Source organism: Phoenix dactylifera, chromosome 7 (assembly GCF_051530095.1).
Source record: "Phoenix dactylifera cultivar Ajwa chromosome 7, Ajwa_hap1_PhDact_Kaust_v1.1, whole genome shotgun sequence".
Taxonomy (NCBI): Eukaryota; Viridiplantae; Streptophyta; class Magnoliopsida; order Arecales; family Arecaceae; genus Phoenix; species Phoenix dactylifera.
Window position 1 is genome coordinate 2,140,430 of NC_143196.1, and position 24,020 is coordinate 2,164,449.

The window sequence follows — 24,020 nt, forward strand, 5'->3', positions numbered from 1 at the left end:
AGAGAAGTAACATAGGTGATAACTTCACTGACCATAACATCCAGTCACAGCTGCTGAGCCGCTAATGCAAACATCCAACATACTACTACAGTGGACAAAGGCTTTCGGGATAAAGATTGTGGCAGCTTACAAGGTTCCACAAGTTCAGATAAACTTCACCTGTCTACAGATAACAAATTGGTCTCTGTTGTTCTTCAGACATTTTCCTAGTTTAGCTACATAGTGCTGCAGATAGGGCCAAAAATGATGAGATGGCACCAAGGATCACATAGAGAGACGAATACATAAACTGTCAACAGAAAACAAGACATAATTAGTTCCATATATAAAATTACCATGAAAAATTAATGTAGGCTTGGATTATATTCCCATAACACGGCGCACCCATGACAGGGGCACCTGGAAGCACTAGTGGCACAATTGGAACAAAGCTGGAAGAGGGGCCATTCTTACCAGATACTCAAGGCCTAAATCTCGAATTAAATTGCTAGATAAGATGGCAAAAGCTTAAACTAAAAAAGTTACAAAGAACGCCAAGTCTTCAGTCAGTTCACCTCCATTATTGTCCGAATTACAGTGCAGTTAATTTGGCCCCAGAAAGTAACATCATCTTGATTATATATGATATTCTATACGCACACGTTTACATACAAAAAAAATTAAAGCAGGCCTGGTCCAACTTCATTTGCCAGCCTTCAACTCTAGTCACCACCTATGCCTGCCTTTTCCTCAGAGTCTTCCTCAGAACTTTCATCCCTCAGCCGCTTTCTTGAATTAACTCGCTTCATGTTTACATCAGTTTTATCACTCAAGCTGGTTTCTGCTTGTTTATCTTCTTCATTTGAATTGGCTTGTGTGGTGATGACATCTTGGTCTGACATTGCAGAACTACCTGATTCCACCCTCTTAGGGAAGAGTGAGGAGGAAGTTACCTTTGCTCCATGGCTAACTGAAGATATTGCTGACAAGATATCTGGCTTAGCTACGATATCGACCCACTGGTTCCCCACCCAGTCTTTAGAAATTCTTAATTTTTTTCTCTGGCATATTAAGAAGACATCTTCACCTGAATCATATGAAATTCATATATCATTTCTCCCGCTCTGAGCTGTCAATTGAGCTCTTAAAAACAGAACTAGAAATTGCAGCTCTGAGAGCCAGTTGAACAGTCCCAGACAAGCATTTGATGCATATTACTTATCAAAATCAAGCATATGTTGCAAGAAGACAGCAAGTGGTCGATAAGAAAATTCCAATATTGATCCGTTGAAATTTTGATTGCATATCATGGTTGGTTTGTATATATTTGTTAAAAACTAAAAGGTTATGGAAGGTTTTTGTTCATCTTTATGTTATGTACTTTCATCTAAGATTCCAGGAATTTTCCTTGGTGAGTGATAAAGGTGCCTAATTAGTTCACATCCTACACTAGTACCTTGTCTGCATGAGCCAAATCATCAGAGCCAAAAAGGAGGATTTCTTTTTTAGAATTATGTGGTACCTCATCTGAAAATACAATTTAAATGGCAAAGGTACTAACAACTCCAGACAAGGTTCCTGAGTAAAATAAATAATGCATTTCTACATAACTGGTTAAAGGTATGCGCTGCATGCAAACCTCTATTCACATAAGTATTGTTCTTTTCTCCTGAATGACCCTTTGTTTTTTTTTTTTTTTTTTGGCTAAGGCAATGACCCTTTGTTAGAAATCCTTTTTCTTACTAATAATTTCAAATCACCATGTGAGAAGGGACACTATGGGAGACTGGAAATCAATAGCACAAGCAGATGTGTCTCACTACCATACTCACCCCAGATTCTCAACTAAAACATAGAATGGGTGGCAGCTAGAACAGAACAACCATATGAACAAAAATGTCTTAAAAAGGGGGAATAACAGTGTAGCAACTCAAAGTTCAAACAAATGAGGAAGCACATACCTGGAAAATATACTTGCCGACTATCATCTCCACAGCTGTCTGTTCCAACCACAACCCCTTCCCACCAGCCGTCATTCCACCATGCATCCACCGGGGTTCCATTAAGAAATGCAACACTATCGAGAAAATGATCACATGTGGGATAAGGACGAATTGTTGGGCGGCCTGAGCATCTCATGCCTAATTTATCAGGAGCCGCTGGTCTGAAGGCAGGGATCCATTCCTACAGCATACAAACTGACAAACATAAAATCTAGCGAGACAGGTGTATCAAATTAAATAAACCTTCAATCAATTCCTAGATTCAGAGACACTGTTCAATAATGCATTTGCAATAGATCTTGCAATCAAGGGATATAGTGCTTAGGAAGAAGGCAGATTCCTAGCAATGGATTATAAGATCACCAAAGTTCGATAAAGAATAACACAGTTTAAATAACAAAAAATTATATATAAAATAAGAAAATATGATAAAAGAGAAAAAGTGAATTAAGGAAACACTATCACATATTCACATTTATTGGAGCACTTAAATCAGCATAACATTGCATGCTAATTAGTGAAATTACAGGTTGTCCCCACAAACCATAGGATAGTATTAGTTTATCATGTATAGAAACATGATCAATTATTCAAGAGGGTTCATGCAACTAGCAAGTCTGTATATGTTGAATACTCAATCAAAGAAATAAAAAAAATCAAAGAATTGCTAGAAACTATAACTGAGTTGGTCTGAGTGCCAATTGAAAAATAGTTCAACTATCCATCTGTCATGCCCTGAACCTAACATCTAGGTGCGGGCATGTAACACGGGCACACACTCCCTAAGGCAGAGCCATAGAGAATATGCTAGGCTTGAGATGAATGAAATTCACACAATACCAACAAGTATAATTAAATCACTCCACCAACATTAAATCATCAACTAGTTCAATTACAAATTTTTCGATTTCCATCCGTATCAGTAAAATAAGAGAAATAACTAACTAACTAATGATTAGTTGTACGAACTCCATGTCCCTCCCATTTGAAACTATGCCTCTTGTGACTCTGAAAAAAATAAGAAGAGTATGAGCTTTTCCAGCCCAGTAAAAATCCCAAACCGTTATACCATAAGTAATAAAAAATAATCAATTAACAATACCAGATAAATGAATATCGTATCAATACTCAGAAAGCTCATAAATAACATGCACATAAGTTCTCATTATCATTTTTTTCAAAGAAGCATATATATATATATATATATATATATATATATATATATATATATATATCAAATGTAACTAATTGTTTAACACCAATTCTTAAGTCATGTCATCCGTTTTTCATTAACTTGATTTCTAGATTTCTTAGTAATTAACTTCCGGCTTTGGACTAACCAAGATCATGACTCAGTCTAAGACTAATATTGTATCACGTTATAGCCTTATCCGGCTCACGTTATAACCCGTGGTGGCCATCCGACCCACGTTAAAGCCCGTGGGGGCTCTCCGGCCCACGTTATAGCCCGTAGGGGCTTTCCACGCATAAGCTCGTGGAGGCTTCCCATGTGTCAGCCCATGGGCGCTATAACGAGGTTAGTCCAAACCATATCTTATCTGTCTGATTTACTTATTACTCTTGTCAAATCAATTATCACATATACAATGAATTTCTCTCAATTTCAAAGTATCTTTGTTTATATAATCATATACTCAATATCTAATGTGTATAATAACCACATAAATATATTTTTATTGAAATTTATATAAAAGCATATCGTCACATGCCAAACCGATACAAATCTCATGATGCAAACCCGGCAATACAAATCAATAAACATATATATATATAACTAGTGACCAGGTACAGGAATTCTTACCTTTACCGAAGATTGACTAATATAATGATCACTGACTCGCCTCATAGTCTATAAGCTGGGATACAGAGTACCCCGATCAAGACCTTGCATAGACAACTCTCCCTCTCGGTCCGGCATGGTTCCAGCAGCCCTTTTAGGCGATGAATCGAGGAGGCTTGGAACAGAAGAGCTTGAATCACGACGATTCTCGGTGATTTGGATGGAGAAAATCAAAGGAGGGGAGTTAAATAGGCAAGATCCTTGAGTTCGAATCGAACTTGGATTTCCCTCGGGGAGTCGCCGTTTTTGCCAGAATCGGGGGAAAGAAGACTCCTAGTCGGGGTCTTCTTCCCTGATCCCCTCATGTGCCGAGCACGGGTTGGGTTTGGGCCGGCCTGAGGAGGAGAGTTAAATAGGCAAGATCCTTGAGTTCGAATCGAACTTGGATTGCCATCAGAGAGTTGTCGTTTCCGCCACAATCGGGGAGGAAGAAGACTCCTAGTCGGGGTCTTCTTCCCTGATCCCCTCACGTGCCGAGCACGGGTTAGGTTTGGGCCTGGCCAATTCAGGTTGGCCCACAGGCTGGGCCTGGCCACTCTGGGCCAACCCACGAGCCCAAAAATCTAGGTTATTACACCATCTAACACTCGTAATACCCTGTTTTGTCACAACTAATACCCAACCCACCATAGGATATAGTTCAAAGCTGACCTAACTCAGCCACCTAAGCCTAGATGAGCTGCTTAGGCACCTATTAGGTGGCCATACGACATAAAGCAACTATCTTGGCAGTTGGTCCTATGTGGAGCGGCTCGGGGACCATTTGTCCAGAAAGCTCTCTGAAAAATTGAGCAGAGAAGCATTCGGATATTCAGCAAAGTCAGAAATATTTCCAAAAATATATTTTTAATAGAAAGTATTTTAATAAATGTGGCAATTCTTGTTCATGAGACAATGTGATAATATTTTTCAGGAATAATAGTAGCTGCAAGTTTGTAATTAATTTGTGTATATAAAAATTTAAGGCTCCATATTTTGCCTAGTTCCAGCTTAGTGTCCATATTATTAGATATCCACTTACGTATATCTGTATCCTAATCAGCGAATATGTAATAATACATAACAATAAATTTTAGATGGAAGCAAGATAAAGAGAACAATTAAAATATCTGCCCACACCTATATGATATGAAATCCATTCGGTATGTTCTTTTCATAAATATATAGTCAAAGTTCCATACAGAAGATACCAAATGCTGTTTCAATGCATTTTCTTATCTTTTTTCATAAATTATGTAAACCAATCTTTGCATATAAAATTCGAGGCCCTATAGTAGTTTGAGCTTACTTGGTAGGCATGTTCATATATCCATTTGTTTTCAGATGAATAAAGCCATGCATGTAATACATAAACAATATCATATTGTAACTATAAACAAGAGAAAGAAAAATCTGGATATCCAACCTTCATCTGTACAATATGAAATCTGAAAAATGAAAAATTCTTTTCCTTAAATATATGGTTGCCAAAATTTAAAACGCAGGGTCGGTGCCCATACTTTACCTCCACGTTCCCACAGCCATCGACATTCTGCAAATCATCATATCGAACCTTCAGCTTCTTATGAGATAATTGCAAAACAGTACATTTGAACCAGCAGCCTCTGATGCCACTATCTTGACAGAGAATCTCTATCTTCTCACCAACCTTAAAACGTGGGCTAGGCCAATTGTGTGGTCCAACAAACTTCACTGATAGTGATCTTCTAACAGGTAACTGGTATCTTAGATTTTCATAAGCTGGTCTGCAGGCTGTCATATGGCCTGACATCTTTGCACCTAAACAGTCTGCCAAAAATCTCTGATTCCCCTTGATGAACCTAATTCTCTTGGGTCCAGCACGTTTTATGATTCTTCCATGACCAGATTCTTCTTCTTCCTTCCTAAACTTAGCGCTTATATCCATGCGCATGAGAACTGCTTGATAAAAATATCCACGCAAAGTTCTTAAGTCAAAGAGTTTGAATTTATTTTTACTGTACTGCCGAAAGCACAAACAGATTCCAGCTAAAGAACCACATGGAAGCAAGGCCAAGCATTTTTCGTAGTGGTCGGGAGTTAAAACAGTAGCTATATCATCCACACACTCCGCACTGATGACTTGAGAGTAAGGTGTGATAAAGACTTCATTGGGATGTGGAGTAGGTGGCGGTATTGTACAAGCAAATTCTTGATCTTGATGAAACCACCGTACTTTAACCTTCTTCTGCCCTTTTTTATCTTCATACATATCTTCTAAATAAGCAAGATAGCGATTTTCCTCCTCAGACAAGACATGAACAAAAGAATGGTTCTGCACAGCAGAGAATCTTTGTTTGGCACCAAAATATTTCTGTAGGAATTAAGTTACATGGAAATGATGGTGCTTACAGCTATTATGGTTCTGTTGCGACAAAATGCTTGGTAGTGCCTGAGCTGCTTGCCACATGTCCAGGAAACACCAGACCACATAATATCTGAATTATGGATTTTATCCTAAGATAAAAGAATTAAGAAGTTACAACAAATAAGCTAATAAAGTTTACATGTAAATATTCAAATTTGTCCAACATTTGATTACCATGTGTTTAAATAGATATCCTCCAGTCTCATCGAATTCATTCACCTCTACATCAGCAATCAAAGATTGTGGCGACTCATATTTTGCTGATTCTATGTAACATGGTAAAAGACAGTTAAGTAATGATCTCATATTGCCAAACACAGCATAATAGGAAGAGTAAGTTTTCTCAATTGAATCACGTAAAACTTTTTATTGAGCAAGAACAATTAAATGGCCTGCCAGAACAAAAGCCTCCCAAAATCTTCACCAATATAAATTGCATAGTTATTCTTTGAAGTATGATATTACTTAATAAAACAGAAAAGATACATAAATTGCCAAAATCTTCACCAATATAAACTTCAATACTAGAATATCAAGGACTATGACTCGGCGACATTGTGACAAGGAAATATAAGAGCAGATTCGCCAGGTACACCTATATTCGTGCGTGTGATGTTTAACATTGCGCCAGTTGGCACATGGCTTAATAGGATAAACAAGACCCTTGAAGTCACATAGGACTTGTCATGTTCATGCTGGTCATGGAAACAACTGCCGTGCTTGGTAATATGCAGCATTAAGGAGACTCATGACATATTTTATAGTGTTTACACTCAAGAAAATTATGTGTACCAATTGTTAATTGACCATCTAATGCGGAGTATCATCTCCCACCAGAAAGCTATATTTTTTTTGCCACTAATGCCAAATCCAACTTGGCAGTCAAGATATGGCAACCATGTGACTTCATTCTTCGATTAGCCATTTGTAAAATTGGAGAAGTATTAGTTTATACGTCATATTTGATGTCAGAAAGTGTTCAGTATTTGCAGGAACTATTGATATTGGACTTCCCTCAGTATCTGCCAGAGGCTGATCATGTGATCCCATCCTCACCTTCATAATCCTGATTTATAAGCAGGAAGCTTTTTGCAATGCCATTTTCATCACAAGGCAGACTAACAGATTTGTTTCTCTCTTTTCAAAAAGGTGCTTAAAATATAGTTGACAAGAGAAGCAGTTGCTAGTTGCATGACCTTGCTATGTGGTGTAGATCATTAGAAAAGCTTCCCTGGCACTGCAATGCCTCAAAACAAAGTGATAGCTAAAAGCTATGTTAGCAAGAATTGTTTGATATGAAAAATATTCACTGTCCTTTAATTGGGTAGATTTAAGTAACACTTAGTAGACACCCACATAGAAATCTTCCCAGCCTGAACCCGTTTCCTAAGTGCCTCCTTACTGAAAGTATTTCTAAAATATCTGCTTCCTTGAACCTACACTGTATCCACTCCTGTACCAGCTCCTGATTCTGGTGACTAAGAGGTAGCAACGTCAATTCGTCAAAGTTGCAAAAAAATACCACTCACCCTCCATCAAGCATTCAAGCTGATATTGGAGTTTAGACTAGTTTGAAGATTTCATATGCTTGATGAAAAGAGAAAGAGATTTCAGCAGAAAAGAACTAATTTTTGAGATTTCAGTTTGATAGCAGTTTAAAATTAATTTTGAAGAACTTTAATGGGTCAAATTTAGATGTTTAGTTGATTAAGGACAAAGAATAGAAGTCCTCAATACTCCTTTTATGTCCTTTTGGTTCTAGTTTTTAAGTCTACAGCACCATGTGAGCATCAAGAAGCCTATTTTCTCACCAAAAGAAACAATTTAATGAGCCAGGGAACATAAATAGAAATCCCATACATTATGTGCAGCGTGAGATATAAGGGGCAGCCACATTGCAGGGCCAGTCATAATAGAGAAATCTCTTGCTGGCTGAGTCCTTATTAACCCCTAATCCTTGATCTTGACTTCTTGAGACCTTTGTTTTTCTTCTATTTTTTCTTTGAAAGAGGACTTCAGGAAGACACTATGTGGATAGCCCAAGATTAGAAAGAGAAGGTAGGTATTTAGTTTAAGATAAGTCTTGCTTCTGTAATTTGAGGATCTGCTCATAGAAAATGAACTCAAAACTATCTTCCTCATCCTTCTCTCTGAAGATGATGTTTCAGGATTTGGAAATGGAGTTGCCTCATTGGTCATGAATGCAACCTAGACTACAGAAATCAAGAGAATAACCAGAAAATCAAATTTATATTTCAGATATTAATCAAGTTTTAGATCTTTATATGGGTGAAATGCATTAGTCTAGACTGACTCTCCATAATGATTAATATCACTATCAATTTAGTAAAATAAAAATTACTGGTTTCAAGTGCTAGCCTTTCCCCCAAAATAATAACATCTCCGAATAGCCAATCTAGCATATTGCATCTTGCCACACATAAATGTGGATTAGAGCAAAAGGTATTCACATACTACAGGACCACAAAAAACAGGGGAAAAACCAACATGTGGACCACTAGGCATTGGTATGTTGATGTAAGATACGATGCTTTAAGTTACGCTTAGGTTAGCCAGAAGGCTGAAGCCTAAGAGAAAAATTTTGCCATATTGTTAATGACTGGACAAGATTTTGAAGAACAGAGTTTACTCTGGTGCAAATGACAATCATGAAGTTCACCTCAGGTGATCAACATGGCATAGAGATGAAGATTTTCAGCTCCTAGGCTTAGTTATCGCATTAAACATGGAATACAGATGAAGAGGCTTTGTTGACATGGCAGATTTATATGAAAACAACCAATAGAATATTGTGGTTGTTGTAGATCTTGACAAGACTTAATTGCATTGATTATTTAGACTACAGAGTATATTTGCATCTCACGACAGTGTATATACACATAATATTGAATTTGAAATTCCAACCATCAGGTTCAGGTTTGGGTGATACAAAGGGGACCTAAGGCTAGAAACAGGTCTCATTCACCATGTAACTCTAATAAGAAAAATGTGTTGCATGAGTGAGGCAGACTTCGGAGCTGACAAGCTCCACTTGTTAACACCTTACATCATTCAAACTCATAAGTTACCTTCTAAGAAAAGAAGGGACAAGGAAGGATCTTCAGAGGTATAAACACTCTACATATTCTAATGTCTAGATGAAAAAAACCTATGGCTTGAAATCTTGAAAATTGTCTAAGCATAGAAGGTTTAGCATTAAGAAATCCATCTATCAGCATAGTATGTATTCTTTATTCCCCACCAAACGAACAATGGAATGGCACCATAATCATGCTTCTCATATCCTTTATATTATCACAACAACACTAGAGGAAGCACTACTAAGCAGAAGATAAATGTCTTGGAGGACATTTCACCAACTAAGCAGGAAAATCATAAAAGAAGAAAGAAAACCAAATCAAACCTTGGTGAGAAGTAAAAGCTGCTGTATATATCAAGGCATTTTGATCAAAACAACATTCTGTCATGGTGAATTACCATCAACTACTAGGTACAAAAGATATAGAGCAAGAACACTTCAAATATAAGAAACAATGGTTTGCAAATGATGGAAAAAATAGGACAATGCAAACAAGGTATACTAAACAGCTTTCCAGCAATACCACAAATGCATATCAACGCACCAAACCAAGCATAAAATCTAAAAGTGAATTTCCCAAGTAGAGAAACAAGCGAAGAGAACCCACTCAACATCCAAATGCCCAGAAAAACGTGAAACTGAACTTTGAAGTACAGAATAGCATTTAGAGAGAATATGTACTTGAATTACTCTGGGTGCAGGTCTTTGCTGGAAGGAATGAAGTCAGCCAATCTACCACCTCTCTTCTCGATCTCCACTTGAGGCAAGAGAACCCCAACTTGTCAGGCCCGTAGGCCTGACTGAACTCCTCCGAAACCACATAGAGCATGTGCCTCAAGCTCCTTTCAGTGCCAATGACGGCAAGATGGGAATCGCCCCCGAAGTCGTCCAGGTAGTAGTGGACGACTCGGCTTCCACGCTCCTGTGAGATGAACTCCTCCCTCCACTTCACAAAATCAGGACAGTTTGATGTCATGGCGGCAAACAACACCAACACCGGATCAAAGTAGCATTCCAAACCTCTTATAAAACCATAAAACATCAAGCTTAACGAGCTCAAAAATCTCAGAACCAGCGGTTTTCATCAGAATCAGAAGGAAGAAAGGTTGAAACAGGCAATAACGTTGGGAGATTTCCAGCAAAAGTCTCAGAGAGCTCAAACCAGCAGCTAAGGTTTCCTGACTCAAACGGAACACCCGCCCCCTCCTCAAAATCTAAGAACCGTGCTTGCTCAAACACCAATTTTTTGAACCAGAACCACCAAATAAACAAAGAAACAACCCAACCCCCCTCCCCCACAAAAAACGTCACCTTTTCGAGAGAAGTCAACCGAGCGAAATTGTGTTTCTCATCAACACCGTCTGCTTAAACCGAAGAGGGTTTAGATTGAGCAAAAACCTCTCCATGACGATGAAATCCAGCCAGAGAAGATCAAGAGTTGGGGTCTCCTCCAATCCTTGGAAAAAGTTGGAGGAAACCAGAAGGATCAAACAGGGGTCCTCTGCAGCTTCATCCGAAGCGAAAACCGCCGGTAAACGGGCGAGCCAAGGGGGAGTCTTGTCCGCCGCGGAGAAAGACCCAACGGGGAAGAACAAGAGTTCAAACGAGAGCTCTGAGAGAGGATAGCGAAGAGAGCCCACCTGGGGACAGGGTTAAGGGCTTGGGAGCTGGAGGCCGAGGGAGAAGATGTCGGCTCTCGTATTCTTCTAGCTTCCTCCCCAAGCTTGCATATAGAAGAGAAGGAGAGAAGAAGGGAGGAGGAAGACCGGTGGAGGCTAAAAAGGGAGTTCATACGCCGCAGCGGAGGAGGAGGAGGGCATGATGCTGATAGTGGGAGCAGCGGGCAACCGACAAAAAGGGAAGAAGAATACTCTCTCTCTCTCTCTCTCCCCTTCTCCTTCAGGAGGTTGAAATGTTGAATAAATTAATAAGTGCGATGCAGGGTGGGTGCGGGACATGGGGAGGGAATCTCTCTCTCTCTCCAGCCCTTCTCGTGCGCACCCGGCGCACCATAGCAAGGCCTTGTCCCGGCGCTTGGGATTTAACGAAGTATGGATGATGCGAGGGCGACCGTAAATGGAAATCAATTGGTGGCGATTTTTTTACGACGTGACCTGATGTAAGTTTTACTGAGATTGTCAACTCAATGTGATGGGTCATGTCTCATGGCAGCGCTTGACATGATCATTAATCACCTACGTGATGATCTTGTGACATGGTGCATACATTTTGCGTCAGTTTTCTTTTTTTTTTTTGTTGGTACAAATGGCAGGTTGATCCGTTACATTTTTTTTACTAGACGCTAAAATTCGTTTTAGACACACATAATACTTGCTCGGCAAATCGATGTTTAACCATTCTTCAAGTATGACATTAATCTTTTGTTAGTCATTTGGATCGTATCGTGCCATACGGTAATAAAATAGTTCTTATGTACGCTCATGAGAAGCTTTTCAAACATTATTCCAAAACAATTAATTTTGGCTCCTTGTATAGCCTTGTGCGTGCTAACTAGCTAACTTAACATGTTGAGAAGTTACCTTCCAGAGCTTTTTGGTGTTGATTATCAAAGAGAAGATACTAACAAATGTATCACCATTTGATAATAGACTCCCACCGTAGCTAATACACATTTTCCCTTTTTTTTTGTAAAACAGCAATAACATATTTTTTTAATTAAGAAAGAGATATGTATATAGCACCCTCTAATATATAGTGCAAAGGTATAGAGGAGAGAAGGTTGAAACTGTAGATGCATTTGATAATGAAATCCCTTCAAAATCGAGTCCGCATAGATAAGAGGTGGGTTATTTTTTCAAGGAAACTTAATATCCAATCCATTGTTTGATTGCTAATTTACAAATAGTCCTCTCCAAATTTGGCATTTTATATTTAACCGCTAGCACATAATGAGACTTGCTTCCATAAGTGATGAGTATTTCTATACAAAGTTATTTCTATTTTTATACAAATACACTATGAACTAAAAATAAAATAACTATCAAGTTGCCACTAAGAAAATGGTCCCTCAAAATATCATATGGCCATCCATCCATGAGCTAGGTCTAAATTTTTTAAATTCTTCAAAGAGTTGTTCGGTTACCACCTAGGCTTGAGCTGCTTCTTGTATTTAACCCCCCAAAGGAACTAGATGCCCTGGACAGCTCCATTGTGATTATGAAGAACACTTAAAAGTTAACTTGCACAAGCATGAATAATAGACTTTTTTCATCTTACATTATCCTTCCCTCAGCCCAAAAAAGTGTTATTTACCCTTAGCAAAAAAAAAAAAAGTGTTATTTACAAGGCAGTAATTCATCCTTCATTTGTGGCCCATCAAGGCTTATCCACTTATCCCTTTAGCTACTCCTGAGATCATTACTACCACAGATATTTTACCACTCTGTCGATGTAAAGTACTGAAGCTTTTTCAGCTCCTAAAGTATCATCTGCTTCTTGGAGTCAAAAGGAAAAACAGCAGGTTTATACCAAAAGAACTACAAGACGGGATATTTATTTGGAGATGGTGCAAAGAACCGTGACCCACCCGTCCCTCATCTAGACGCTAAAAAAGTTAAGAAGCCTATCCTGAAGCTGTGGGTTCATCGCATGTCTTCCTTATTCTTCCACTTTTCCAAGCTGCACAAGGAAGAGAGACATGAAAGTCTCTGCCTTCCACCGCAAACGTTGCCACCTCCATGCCTATCCCATGCACACCCCTTTTTTCCGCCAACTTCCAACAAACTCATCGCTTCTCATGCCAGAACCAGCAACAACAGCAGCCACCAGTCCCCCCTCCCTCCGGCTTCACCAGTTCTAAATTATAATTAAAACTCCACACATTTCCCCTTCTATGCTGCGAGAATTAATGTTGAGCTTAACAGCTGAATTATAGTCTGTATAGAATAGCCTTAACATAATAGGACTCCATTCGAACACAAGGAAATGGGTATATTGAAGTCACTTAGTCATCCAATTTGCAGTCAGTTTTTGTCGAACTAATATGTGGCATGGCTATTTTTAGTGGAAACCGCAGATCCCTTGGAGGAGATATAACAGCATTAGGGTACAAGAAACTTATGTTTATATATCAATGTTTCCGCGTAATATTTGTCACTACCAAGTGCTTCAGCTTGATTTCATCCATTTTAATCAAAGTTCAAATCATTGGTTATCATGTTTTATTGCTTCCAGAATCGTAAAGCATAATGAACTCATTTCATCCTCTCGATGAAATAAGTGGTGGATTTTTCCGCCATTTGTTTAAAAAAAAATAGTAAACTATCAGTATGCCAGTTCCTCAGGAACATGCTCCCTGAATAAGGGATGAACATACATATAAAGAATTATAATTAATCATTATATAAATTGTTGAATAGCAGCCATTTTAATTTTGTTTCTTTATAATTTTATTTGTTTTATCAGAATCTTCAATACGGTAACCCATCGAGGTGATGGCTGCATAAAACAATGAAACTTTTAACTCCAAGTGCAATATATGTGCGCATAACGACATCAACTAGTAGCGGAAAAAAAAAACTAGTTTTAAACATGTCATTGGTTAATGAGATTATTATCAATCATCAAGTGCTCTTCTCAGCTTAATTGTTCATGTTGATTTGCAATTCAAAAAAAAAAAATATAAAAAGAAAAGAAAAGGACATGTGATGGGGACATCAGCTAGGTCCCCATTTTATTTGCATATTTGTTTATTTTATTTCTGGGTTTATTTGCATTTAGGGGTTTATTTGTGGTTTATTTTATTTCTGGACTCATTTGCATTTTAGGGTTTATTTGTGGGTTTTATTTTGTGTAAGGGGTTTTATTTTAAGTGTTCTTATTGGGCCCTATTTATAGGGAACTTTTATGTTGATTAGGGTTAATGAATGATTAAGAATTTCTTTTCCCTACGTTCTTTCTTCTCTTCCTCTCCTCTCTTTCTCTATTCTTCCTGCGTCTCTACAACCTCTTCTTCCTTCTCCTTCTCTTGTTCTTCCTTCTTCTCCTCTTCCCCCGCACTGGTGCTACATCAACTTGGTATCAGAGCTTCGGCTTTGCCACTGCTGCCAAAGCCACGATCCAGCGTTACCTTTCTTCCCTCTTTCTCGGTTTTCACCAGGCGCTCTCTTTCTCGGTTTTCACCAGCCCCCCCCTCCCTCCCCTCTGTCGGTTTTCACCAGAGAAAAAAAAAAAAAAAAAAGAAACCCCTGCAGCGGGATCCTCCACCGCCCGACACACCCGCGACCACCATCACTCCCGCTCGCCATAGATTTCCCTCAGGTCCCCATCCTCCCTCTCGGTTGTCACAAAGAACAAAGGAAGGGCCCCGCCATAGATTTCCCCTTCTGCCCATCGCCGTGTCTGCGCCAACTGCCGCCCCACCTCGCAGCGCCACCGACTCGCCACCGGAGATCGTCGCGTCCCCACGAGAGCGCCGCTGCCCCGAGTGCTTCGCGTCTGCCACCAACCGTCGGCGTCGGGTCCATAGAGGGGACCGCCGCCGACCTTCGCCGCTGGCCACGAAGCCGTGGCCGTGATCTCGCCGCCGCCGCAGGTCGCGGAGCCGCCGTTGTGATCCCTGCCTCGGCCCGCAGCCGCCGCCGTGAAGATCGACGCCCTCCCGAATCCGTCGGGAGGTTGAAGAAGGTTGGGGCAACGGGTAAGTCTCAGACCCGTTAGCCCGCCCCACTAGCCCGGATCCGTTCCGGAGGAAAAAAAAAAAAAAGACGCACGTGACCGCACGTGCCGCCTAAAAAAGAAAAAAAAAAACAAAAAAACCTTTGCACGTGACTGCACGTGCGTAAAAAAAAAAAAAAAAAAAAAAAAACCCTACCTGTTCATCTTCCCCGATCGGCTGCCCCTCACCGCGTCTCCGCCGAGCTGCGACACCACGCCCGCCGCCGTGCGACGCCTCCTTCGGGCGCCTCTTTTCCGCGGTCGACCGCCGACGATCGAAGCCGACCGTCACCGAGCCCCGACGACGCCCTCCCCGCCGAGCCGCACCACCTGCGTACCCTTCGCCGCCTCCGCCCGTGCCGCTCCGCCTTTGCCGCCTCCGCCCGTGCCGCTCCGCCTTTGCCGCCTCCGCCTGTGACGCCTCCTTCCGCCGACGAGATCCGCCTCCGCCCGTGCCGTCTCCTGCCGCCGCCTCGCCATCGCTGTCCCCGCCACTCCCGCAACCGCCCGATTGCCACCACCGCTGCATCCTTCCCCGCGCCCGCGTGCTCCACCACTGCCGCCGTGCGCCGTCGGCCGCTGCCTACTCCGGACTTGCAGCGCCCATCGCCGAGCCTTCGTCCGAGCCGCTCCCATCCAGCTCTCATCCGCGAACAGGGACACCCCTGTGTGCCAGGCTGCCAGCCGAGAGGTGCATCAGGCCACATCCGAGCCCGACCGGCCTGGCCCAGTTGTCCTCAGCAGGCCGCCAGCCCAGCCCGTGCGCCATACTGTAGCGCGGTCCAAGCCCAATCAGCCGCAGACCCTGTTTCAGGCCCGATCTAGCCATTTTTCAGCCCACTCCAGGAGCCCCTTGTGCTGCAGATCCAGGACCACAGCTCCAGCTAGTTTCACTCGGCGCCAACTTCGTGCTCGAGACTTTACAACTTCCGGTTGACTGTATCCACCACAGGTAACAGGTTGTTCTTTCTTTTGGGCTTGTTTATCTAATTATGTTCTAGTTCTCTTGCATGACGGTCCTATTTTGAAAACTTACTTTCCTGTCAAACTGCAAAACCTAGAACATTTACTACCACACCCATCATACCCACCATTTAAATCTAAATATTAAATTAGCACACTTTGGCAACAGGATAATTCTCAATATCCGTCGATCAGATTACTTTAGGATTAGAACGACTGTAATACGTGCTTGCAACCTAATTTCTCATAGTGATTAATTTTCTACTTTAACTCTGAAATAACCAAAGTACAAATTAGTAATATTTAATTTTAAGTTATCTTTGTGAAAATTTGTTGATTTCCGAATTTATAGTAGATTGCAGTAGTAGGTTGTCTTGCATTGCATTTGGTAAGTTAGGGTTCATTAGTAGCATTGCATATCATATCACCAACTAGAGTAGTCCCTGCATGCCAACCCGTAGTGGTAGAGAGTACCTCCTCACTGACTCTCAGACCCCTTACCCACCATGGACCCCAGCGTTCTACAAGATATTTTGGGACAATTAGCTGCATTACGAGCTGATCGTGACGAATTCAAACGAGAGATCCGTGTTCTAGTGCAACACCCTAGGACTCCTGAACCGTCAACCCCAATTGCAGCTTATCCCGAGCTTGGTTTGACCACACCACCTATAGCTTTTCCCCATCCCCCTAGGAACCAACCTCCTCCTGATCACCAGCGCGATCTTGATGAGCGACTACTTCGTACCGTACGAGTAGATGTCCCCACATTTGCTGGTCAATTAGAGCCGAGTGTGTACCTTGATTGGAGAGCAGCCATGGATAACTATTTTGAGTGGTACGAAATGACTGACGATAGAAAAGTACGATTCGCTAAAATGAAGCTTATTGGGCAAGCTCACTGGTACTGGCATAATGTTGAACATATGCGTGAGACCCAAAGGCTTCCTCGTATCACTACCTGGGAGGATATGAAGGAAAAGCTGAATGAGAAGTATCTGCCATTCTCTTACCGACAACACCTTATGGATAGGTGGCAGAAACTAACTCAAGGGACATCAACCGTTGCTGATTACATTGCACGATTTGAGGAGTTTCATATGAGGTGCGGTGTAATCGAAGAGGAGACTGTTACTCTCTCTAGGTTTCGGGCAGGACTCCACGAGGAGATCCAGAAAGAACTAATCCTCCGAGAGATTACTACTCTTGGCCAAGCATACCAGTTGGCTCAAGATGTAGATAGTTTCTTACAAGCCCCTGTAGTGAGGTGTACCGACTCTCGGTTCATACCTCCAGGAACCCGACCTAATCAAAACTACCCCGCACAACCCAGGCAGTTTCCCAATCCTTTTAACCAGCCCGGCCCTAGCCAAGCACCGATTAGGACATCCCCGATACCTGTCCAGAACCATTCAAATGATAAAGAAAAGGGCATACTAGGTCCCAATCCTCCTTCTAGAAGCCAAACCCAATGTTTTAGGTGCCAAAAATTTGGCCATATAGCATCCCAATGTAATGCCAAGACCTATCTCATGACTGAACTAGAAGTTGGGACTCAAGCGAATGAATGTTTTGAAGAAGTCTATGAGCCAAACATTGAGGATTTTGTAGAAGACTTTGGAGACGAACAGACCGGGTTAGAGTTTCTCCAGGCTGAACCCCAAAAGGAGCCCACTGATCCAAATAACCAAAATCCTAGGCTTCATGTGGTTAGGTGCACTCTAACTCAGACTAAGACCGAACAAGATTGGCGTAGGACCTCCCTATTTTACACACTCATTAAGATCAATGATAAAACATGCAAAATCCTATTTGATAGCGGAAGTTGTATTAATACCATTGCTTCCGGAGTTGTCTCCCGCCTCGGCCTGAAATCTACCCCTCATCCCAATCCATATAAAGTAGCTTGGGTAGATAAGACATCTCTTTCGGTGTCGGAAAGATGCCTCGTCCCGATTCAATTCCTATCCTATAAAGACGAAATCTGGTGCGACTGCATTCCGATGGATGTAGGTCAAGTCATCCTAGGGAGGCCTTGGCTATACGATATGGACGTCACACTTCATGGGCGTTCGAATTCGTGTAGCTTTATGTTCCAGTGTCGGAAAATTATACTGAACTCATTGCCTCCTCGAGAGTCCACCCCTGAAAAGAAGAGTGACACTCTACGAAAAGATGAACCATTTCACATCATTACTTCGAAAGAGGTAATGAAAGATATCGAAAGCCAATCATCTGTGTTTGCCCTTGTGGCTAGAGCCATTAGTATGGAGTCGAACCTTGAGCACTCACCAGCAACAGTTCCCCTGTTGGAGGAGTTCCACTCTGTTTTCCCTAAGGATCTTCCAGATACACTTCTTCCGATGCGTGATATCCAGCACGCGACTGACCTCGTTCCCGGAGCACCCTTGCCAAATCTTCCCCATCATAGGCTCAACCCAAACGAGCACACTGAACTGCAATGTCAAGTTGACGAACTCCACACCCGAGGGTATATTCGTGAGAGTTTGAGCCCCTGTGTTGTACCTGCACTCCTCACTCCCAAGAAAGATGACTCTTGGAGGATGTGCATTGATAGCCGTGCCATTGATAAAATCGTTAAGTATCATTTTTCCATTCTTAGGCTGGACGACCTCTTAGATTTTATGTCTAGTGTCACGATCCCATGGCAAGATGTCAGTATGGACTTCGTGTTAGAACTTCCTAGTACCTATATCAAGCATGATTCCATATTTATGGTTGTGGACCATTTTTCAAATATGGCTCCCTTTCTCCTATGTCCTAAGACTTCTAACGCTTCTAGATTTGCCAAACTTTATTTCAATGAAGTCGTTAGACCTCCTGACCTTCCAAAATCTATTATATATGAAAGAGATGTTAGATTCGTGAGCTCCTTTAGGAAAATTCTTAGGCACATGATTGGCACTAAATTAAAATTTTCGTCGGCCTATGTTAGGACTTTGGATTTAGTGTTACCGACCGCCGAGTTTGCATATAATAGTTCGGTCAATAGGTCCTTAGGCATGAGTTCTTTCGAAGTGGTGAATGGATATAAACCTAGGCAACCCATAGACTTGATTCTCATGTCTCATCAACATAAAGTCTCTGAGTCTGCACAATCATTTGCATCACACCTGCATTCATTGCATCAGGAAATCAGCAAACGTATTCACTCTAATAACTTAAAATATAAATTCCTTGCTGATTTGCACAGACGTTATAAAGAGTTGAATGTAGGAGATTCTGTCATGGTGAGAATTAGACCTGAACGGATTTCTTCGGAAACATTCAAAAAGTTGCAATCCCGTAGTGCAGGACCGTTCAGAATCCTAAAGAAAATCAGTTCGAATGCTTATGTTGTAAATTTTCCTGAAGCCTATGGGATTAGTGCGACATTTAATATTGAAGAGTTAGTCCCATACAAAATATCAACATTCATTCCTTCTGACCCTTTTGTTGCTACACCCACTGTTGTTGATCACCCTGATCTAGCACATGCTAGTGAGCCTCCACCTCCACAGTTTCATGCACGCAGAGAACACATAGAACATATATTAGATGAGCAGGTTATATCTACCAGGAGAGGAAGCTACCAACGTTACCTTGTTCGGTGGAAAGGTCGATCCGAATCAGATGTGTCGTGGATTTCGCGAGCTGAGTTGCAGCGCCTTGACCCGGATCTTCTGGAGCAGTACGACAGCCGACCCGATATACACTCGACGGGGTCGAATTTTTCTCACCCGGGAGGAGTTGATGGGGACATCAGCTAGGTCCCCATCTTATTTGCATATTTGTTTATTTTATTTCTGGGTTTATTTGCATTTAGGGGTTTATTTGTGGTTTATTTTATTTCTGGACTCATTTGCATTTTAGGGCTTATTTGTGGGTTTTATTTTGTGTAAGGGGTTTTATTTTAAGTGTTCTTATTGGGCCCTATTTATAGGGAACTTTTATGTTGATTAGGGTTAATGAATGATTAAGAATTTCTTTTCCCTACGTTCTTTCTTCTCTTCCTCTCCTCTCCTTCTCTATTCTTCCTGCGTCTCTACAACCTCTTCTTCCTTCTCCTTCTCTTGTTCTTCCTTCTTCTCCTCTTCCCCCGCACTGGTGCTACATCAACATGGATCCAGGTGCTTGGTGAACACAGCTTGTATCTGTAAAAATTTGCACAATCTTATCAAACATCTGTCATTGCTACAAGTGCATCCAAGTGCTTGGGTGTTCACTTTTCTGTTTCTTATTTTCTTTTTAAATTTTATGGTCAAAGTGGCAACAAGGTTCTTCCATTTGTAGAGGGGTGAGTTGAATAAAAATTATCCTTTTTCTGAACTTTGTTCTTAAGAGTTTCTATCACCTTCTTGAGGGTTCTTCCTCATTTTCTAACAAAGTGAGAGATGATGAAGTAGAATATACAATAATCATTTTAGTTTCAAAAATGAGTTGCAGCGATGAGATAGGGACTCAGAACAACTTGGTAAGGATAGATCAAATCAACTGATTTTCGAATGAGATGCTCAGCCACAACAGAATAACAGGGTGAGGCCTCTGATGCAGGATATGTCAGTGGACAACTGAACCTAAGCAGACAAAACATAAAAGATGAAAGAAACCAACTCAACCCTTGGTAAGAAGTAAAAGTTGTTGTATATATTACTGCTAGCATCCAGTTAACTTATATCTAATAGCATACACCGAGCCATATACTTGAAAGGTTCAACAAAGTCAATCCTGATGATCAGAAGGCCAAGTGCTCATCATTTGCCACTGCGACAGAGGACACCTCATCCTAGTCCTTAGTGGCTTGATACACCAGTTGGCGCGTGCCCAGGGACTGAACTTGAAGAGTCTAGTGCAGGCAAACACCCCTTGCAAAGACAAACACGAAACTAGAGTTTAGGCATGCAACCTCCCCATTAGTATCTAAAGTACACTTGGTGTCTAGCGCTACCCCAGAACACCTCTATCATCCCCCTTGCATGTAGAACTAATAGATTGTCTCCACAAACGTCCACTGAAAGCAAAGTCAAGCACTCAGGTATGATTTTTGCCACCTTCGTCAATTGCCAATTCCACTTTACAACCCTTATTCCATTATGCATATTTCCTATAATGCCCCGATCTCCCCATCTAGCCACTTTATAATCCGGCCCACGCAGGCATTTCCATATAAAAGTTGTTATTCCGCAAGAGCTCAGCCCTATTATTCACATCCCAGACTCTGTAAAGCGATTTCTTTTTTCGGAGCCGACTGTAGATGCCCACACAATGCCTTTCATTGTCGTTCAAATCCACTAACTTGCCCTCCTTTTTCTTTTTCTCAAAATGCACCTAGGTCATCTCGCCTCTGATCATCACCTTGTAGATGTGGCTAGCTCTCATAGCGAAAATGAGTTGGGAAGAGGTTAAGATGATGCCGAAAACTTGTGATGGCGAGCCATGGGGCTTAAAGATAGTCTTTTTCTCGAAATGCAACTGGGTCATTTCGCTTCTGATCGTCACCTTATAGACGTGGTCAGCCCTTATAGCATAAATGAGCTAGAAGGAGGTTAAGATGATGTCAGAAACTTGTGATGGCGAGCCACGGGGCTTAAAGATAGTCGGTTCATCTAGATCATGTAGGTCGAATAGAATAACGAATCCCTCTTTGAATTCAACAGCCATATGGTTGCTTGACAAGGCAAGCCTATGGTAGTGCTGACGACGCATATCACCAACATCACAAGACCATCTTGTTCTGCTATAAATGTCAAAAGGCACAGCGATAGTAGTCGTAGCGGTTGATGTGTCGTACGAATGGCTTCCCATGCGGCCTTCTCTACTCCGAAGAGCCATGCTCGTTGACCTACAACGTAGATGTATAATCAAAAATGAGGCAAACCAAATTACACAAAGACCAAAAAGAAAAATTCAATCAAAGATAATTAAGAATTCTTTTCCTTTTCTTTTTTTCTTTTTTTTTCTTCATCACCTCTCCCCTTTTCCCTCTCTGTTTTCTAAACCCACCCCAACGAGAAGCAAGACAAAAAGAAGGGCCTCTGCGGCTGCTGTCAAGGACCAAATTACACTAAAAGCAAACTCAAACACTTGGGCACAATTTTTGCCACCTCTGTTAGTTGCTGATCCCACTTTACAACCCTTATTCCATTACGCATATCTCCTATAATGCCCCTGATGTCCCCGTCTAACGACTTTATAATTCTAGCCCACCCAAGCTTTTCCGTGTAAAAGATATCCTTCCACAAGAGCTCAGCCCCACTATTCGTATCTCAGACTCTTAACATGATTGCTTTTTCCGGAGCCGGCTGTAGACGGTCACCTAATGCCTTTCATTGCCATTGAATCCACCAACTTGCCCTTCTTTTTCTTTTTCTTGAAATGCACTTGGGTCATCTCGCCTCTGATCATCACCTTGTAGATGTGGCCAACTCTCACAATAAATGAGCTGGGAGGAGGTTAAGATGATGCCGAAAATAGGTGATGGCGAGCCACGGGGCTAAAAGATAGTCGTTTCACTTAGATCACGCAGGTCGAATAGAAGAACAAATCCCTATTTGAATCCAGCGGCCACATGGCTGCTTGACAAGGCAAGCCTACGGCAGTGCTGACGACACATATCACCAACACTGCGAGACTATCTGGTTCTGCTATAAATGCAAAAAGTTACAACGATAATAGTCGCAGCGGCTGATGTGTCGTATGAGCGGCTTTCCCTGCAGCCTCCCTTGCCCCAATGAGCCGTGCCCATTGACCTACTATGCGGATGTATAATCAAGAATAAGGCTAACGAAATTACACAAAGACCAAAAAAAGAAAAAACATTCAATCAAAGAATAATTTAAGAATTTTTCCCTTTTTTTTTCTTTTTTTTCTTCATCACCCCTCCCCTTTTTCCTCTCTCTTTTCTAAACCCACTCCAGTGAGAAGCAGGGCAAAAAGAAGGGTCCTCAGCGACTGCTGTCAAGGACCAAATTACACTAAAAGCAAACTTAAGTACTTAGGTACAATTTCTGCCGCCTCTATGAGTTGCCGATCCGCTTTACAATCCTTATTCCATTACACATATCTCCTATAATGCCCCTGATCTTTCCGTCTGACCACTTTATAATCCTGGCCCACCCAACCTTTTCCATAAAAAAGATGTCCTTTCGCAAGACCTCAACCCCATTATTCATATCCCAGACTCTGTAACATGATTGCTTTTTTCGGAGCCGACTGTAGACGCCCACCTAATGCCTTTTATTGTTGTTGAAATACACTAACTTGCCCTCCTTTTCTTTTTCCTGAAATTCAACTAGGTCATCTCGTCTCTGATTGTCACATTGTAGATGTGGCTAGCCCTCACAGCATAAATGAGCTGAAAGGAGGTTAAGATGATGCCAAAAACTTGTGATGGCGATCTACGGGGCTTAAAGCTAGCCGGTTCACCTAAATCACGCAAGTCGAATAGAAGAACGAACCCCTTTTTGAATCCAGCGGCAACGTGGTTGCTTGATAAGGCAAGTCTATGATAGTGCTGACGATGCATATCACCAATATCGCGAGACCATGTTGTTCTGCTATAAACGCCAAAAGGCACAGTGGTAGTGGTTGCAGCAGCTGATCTGTCGCACGAGCGGCTTTTTTTGCAGCCTCCCCTGCCCTGAAGACCCATGCCTATTGACCTGCCATGCGGATAAAAAATCAAGAATGAGGCAAACCAAATTACACAAAGACCAAACAAAGAAAAAAAAAATTAAATAAAGAATAATTTAAGAATTCTTTTCTTTTTTTTCTTCATTGCCCCTCCCCTCTTCTCTCTCTCTCTCTTTTCTAAACCCACCCTAGCGAGAAGCAGGAGAAGAGAAGGGCCTCTGCGGTTGCTGTCGAAGACCAAATTACACTGAAAGTAAATTCAAGCACTCGGGTACAATTTCTGCCACCTCCGTCAGTTGCCAATCCCACTTTACAACCCTTATTCCATTACGCATATCTTCTATAATGCCCTAGTTCTCTCCGTTTGACCACTTTATAATCCTAGCCCACCTAGGCTTTTCCATATAAAAGATGTCCTTC

The 24,020-nt window shown here is 41.6% G+C and overlaps 1 protein-coding gene across 1 annotated transcript; it reads right to left on the reverse strand.

The window, feature by feature from the left end:
* Positions 1 to 540: 540 nt before the first annotated feature.
* LOC120111112 (uncharacterized) lies at positions 541 to 11,342 on the reverse strand. The gene is made up of 6 exons (XM_039127609.3): positions 10,011 to 11,342; positions 6,404 to 6,495; positions 6,214 to 6,318; positions 5,348 to 6,136; positions 1,941 to 2,163; positions 541 to 1,066 (listed from the first exon to the last, which is right to left on the reverse strand). The coding sequence occupies exons 1-6, from the start codon at positions 10,369 to 10,371 to the stop codon at positions 702 to 704; spliced, it is 1,935 nt and encodes a 644-aa protein (XP_038983537.1). The 5' UTR covers positions 10,372 to 11,342; the 3' UTR covers positions 541 to 701.
* Positions 11,343 to 24,020: the final 12,678 nt, after the last annotated feature.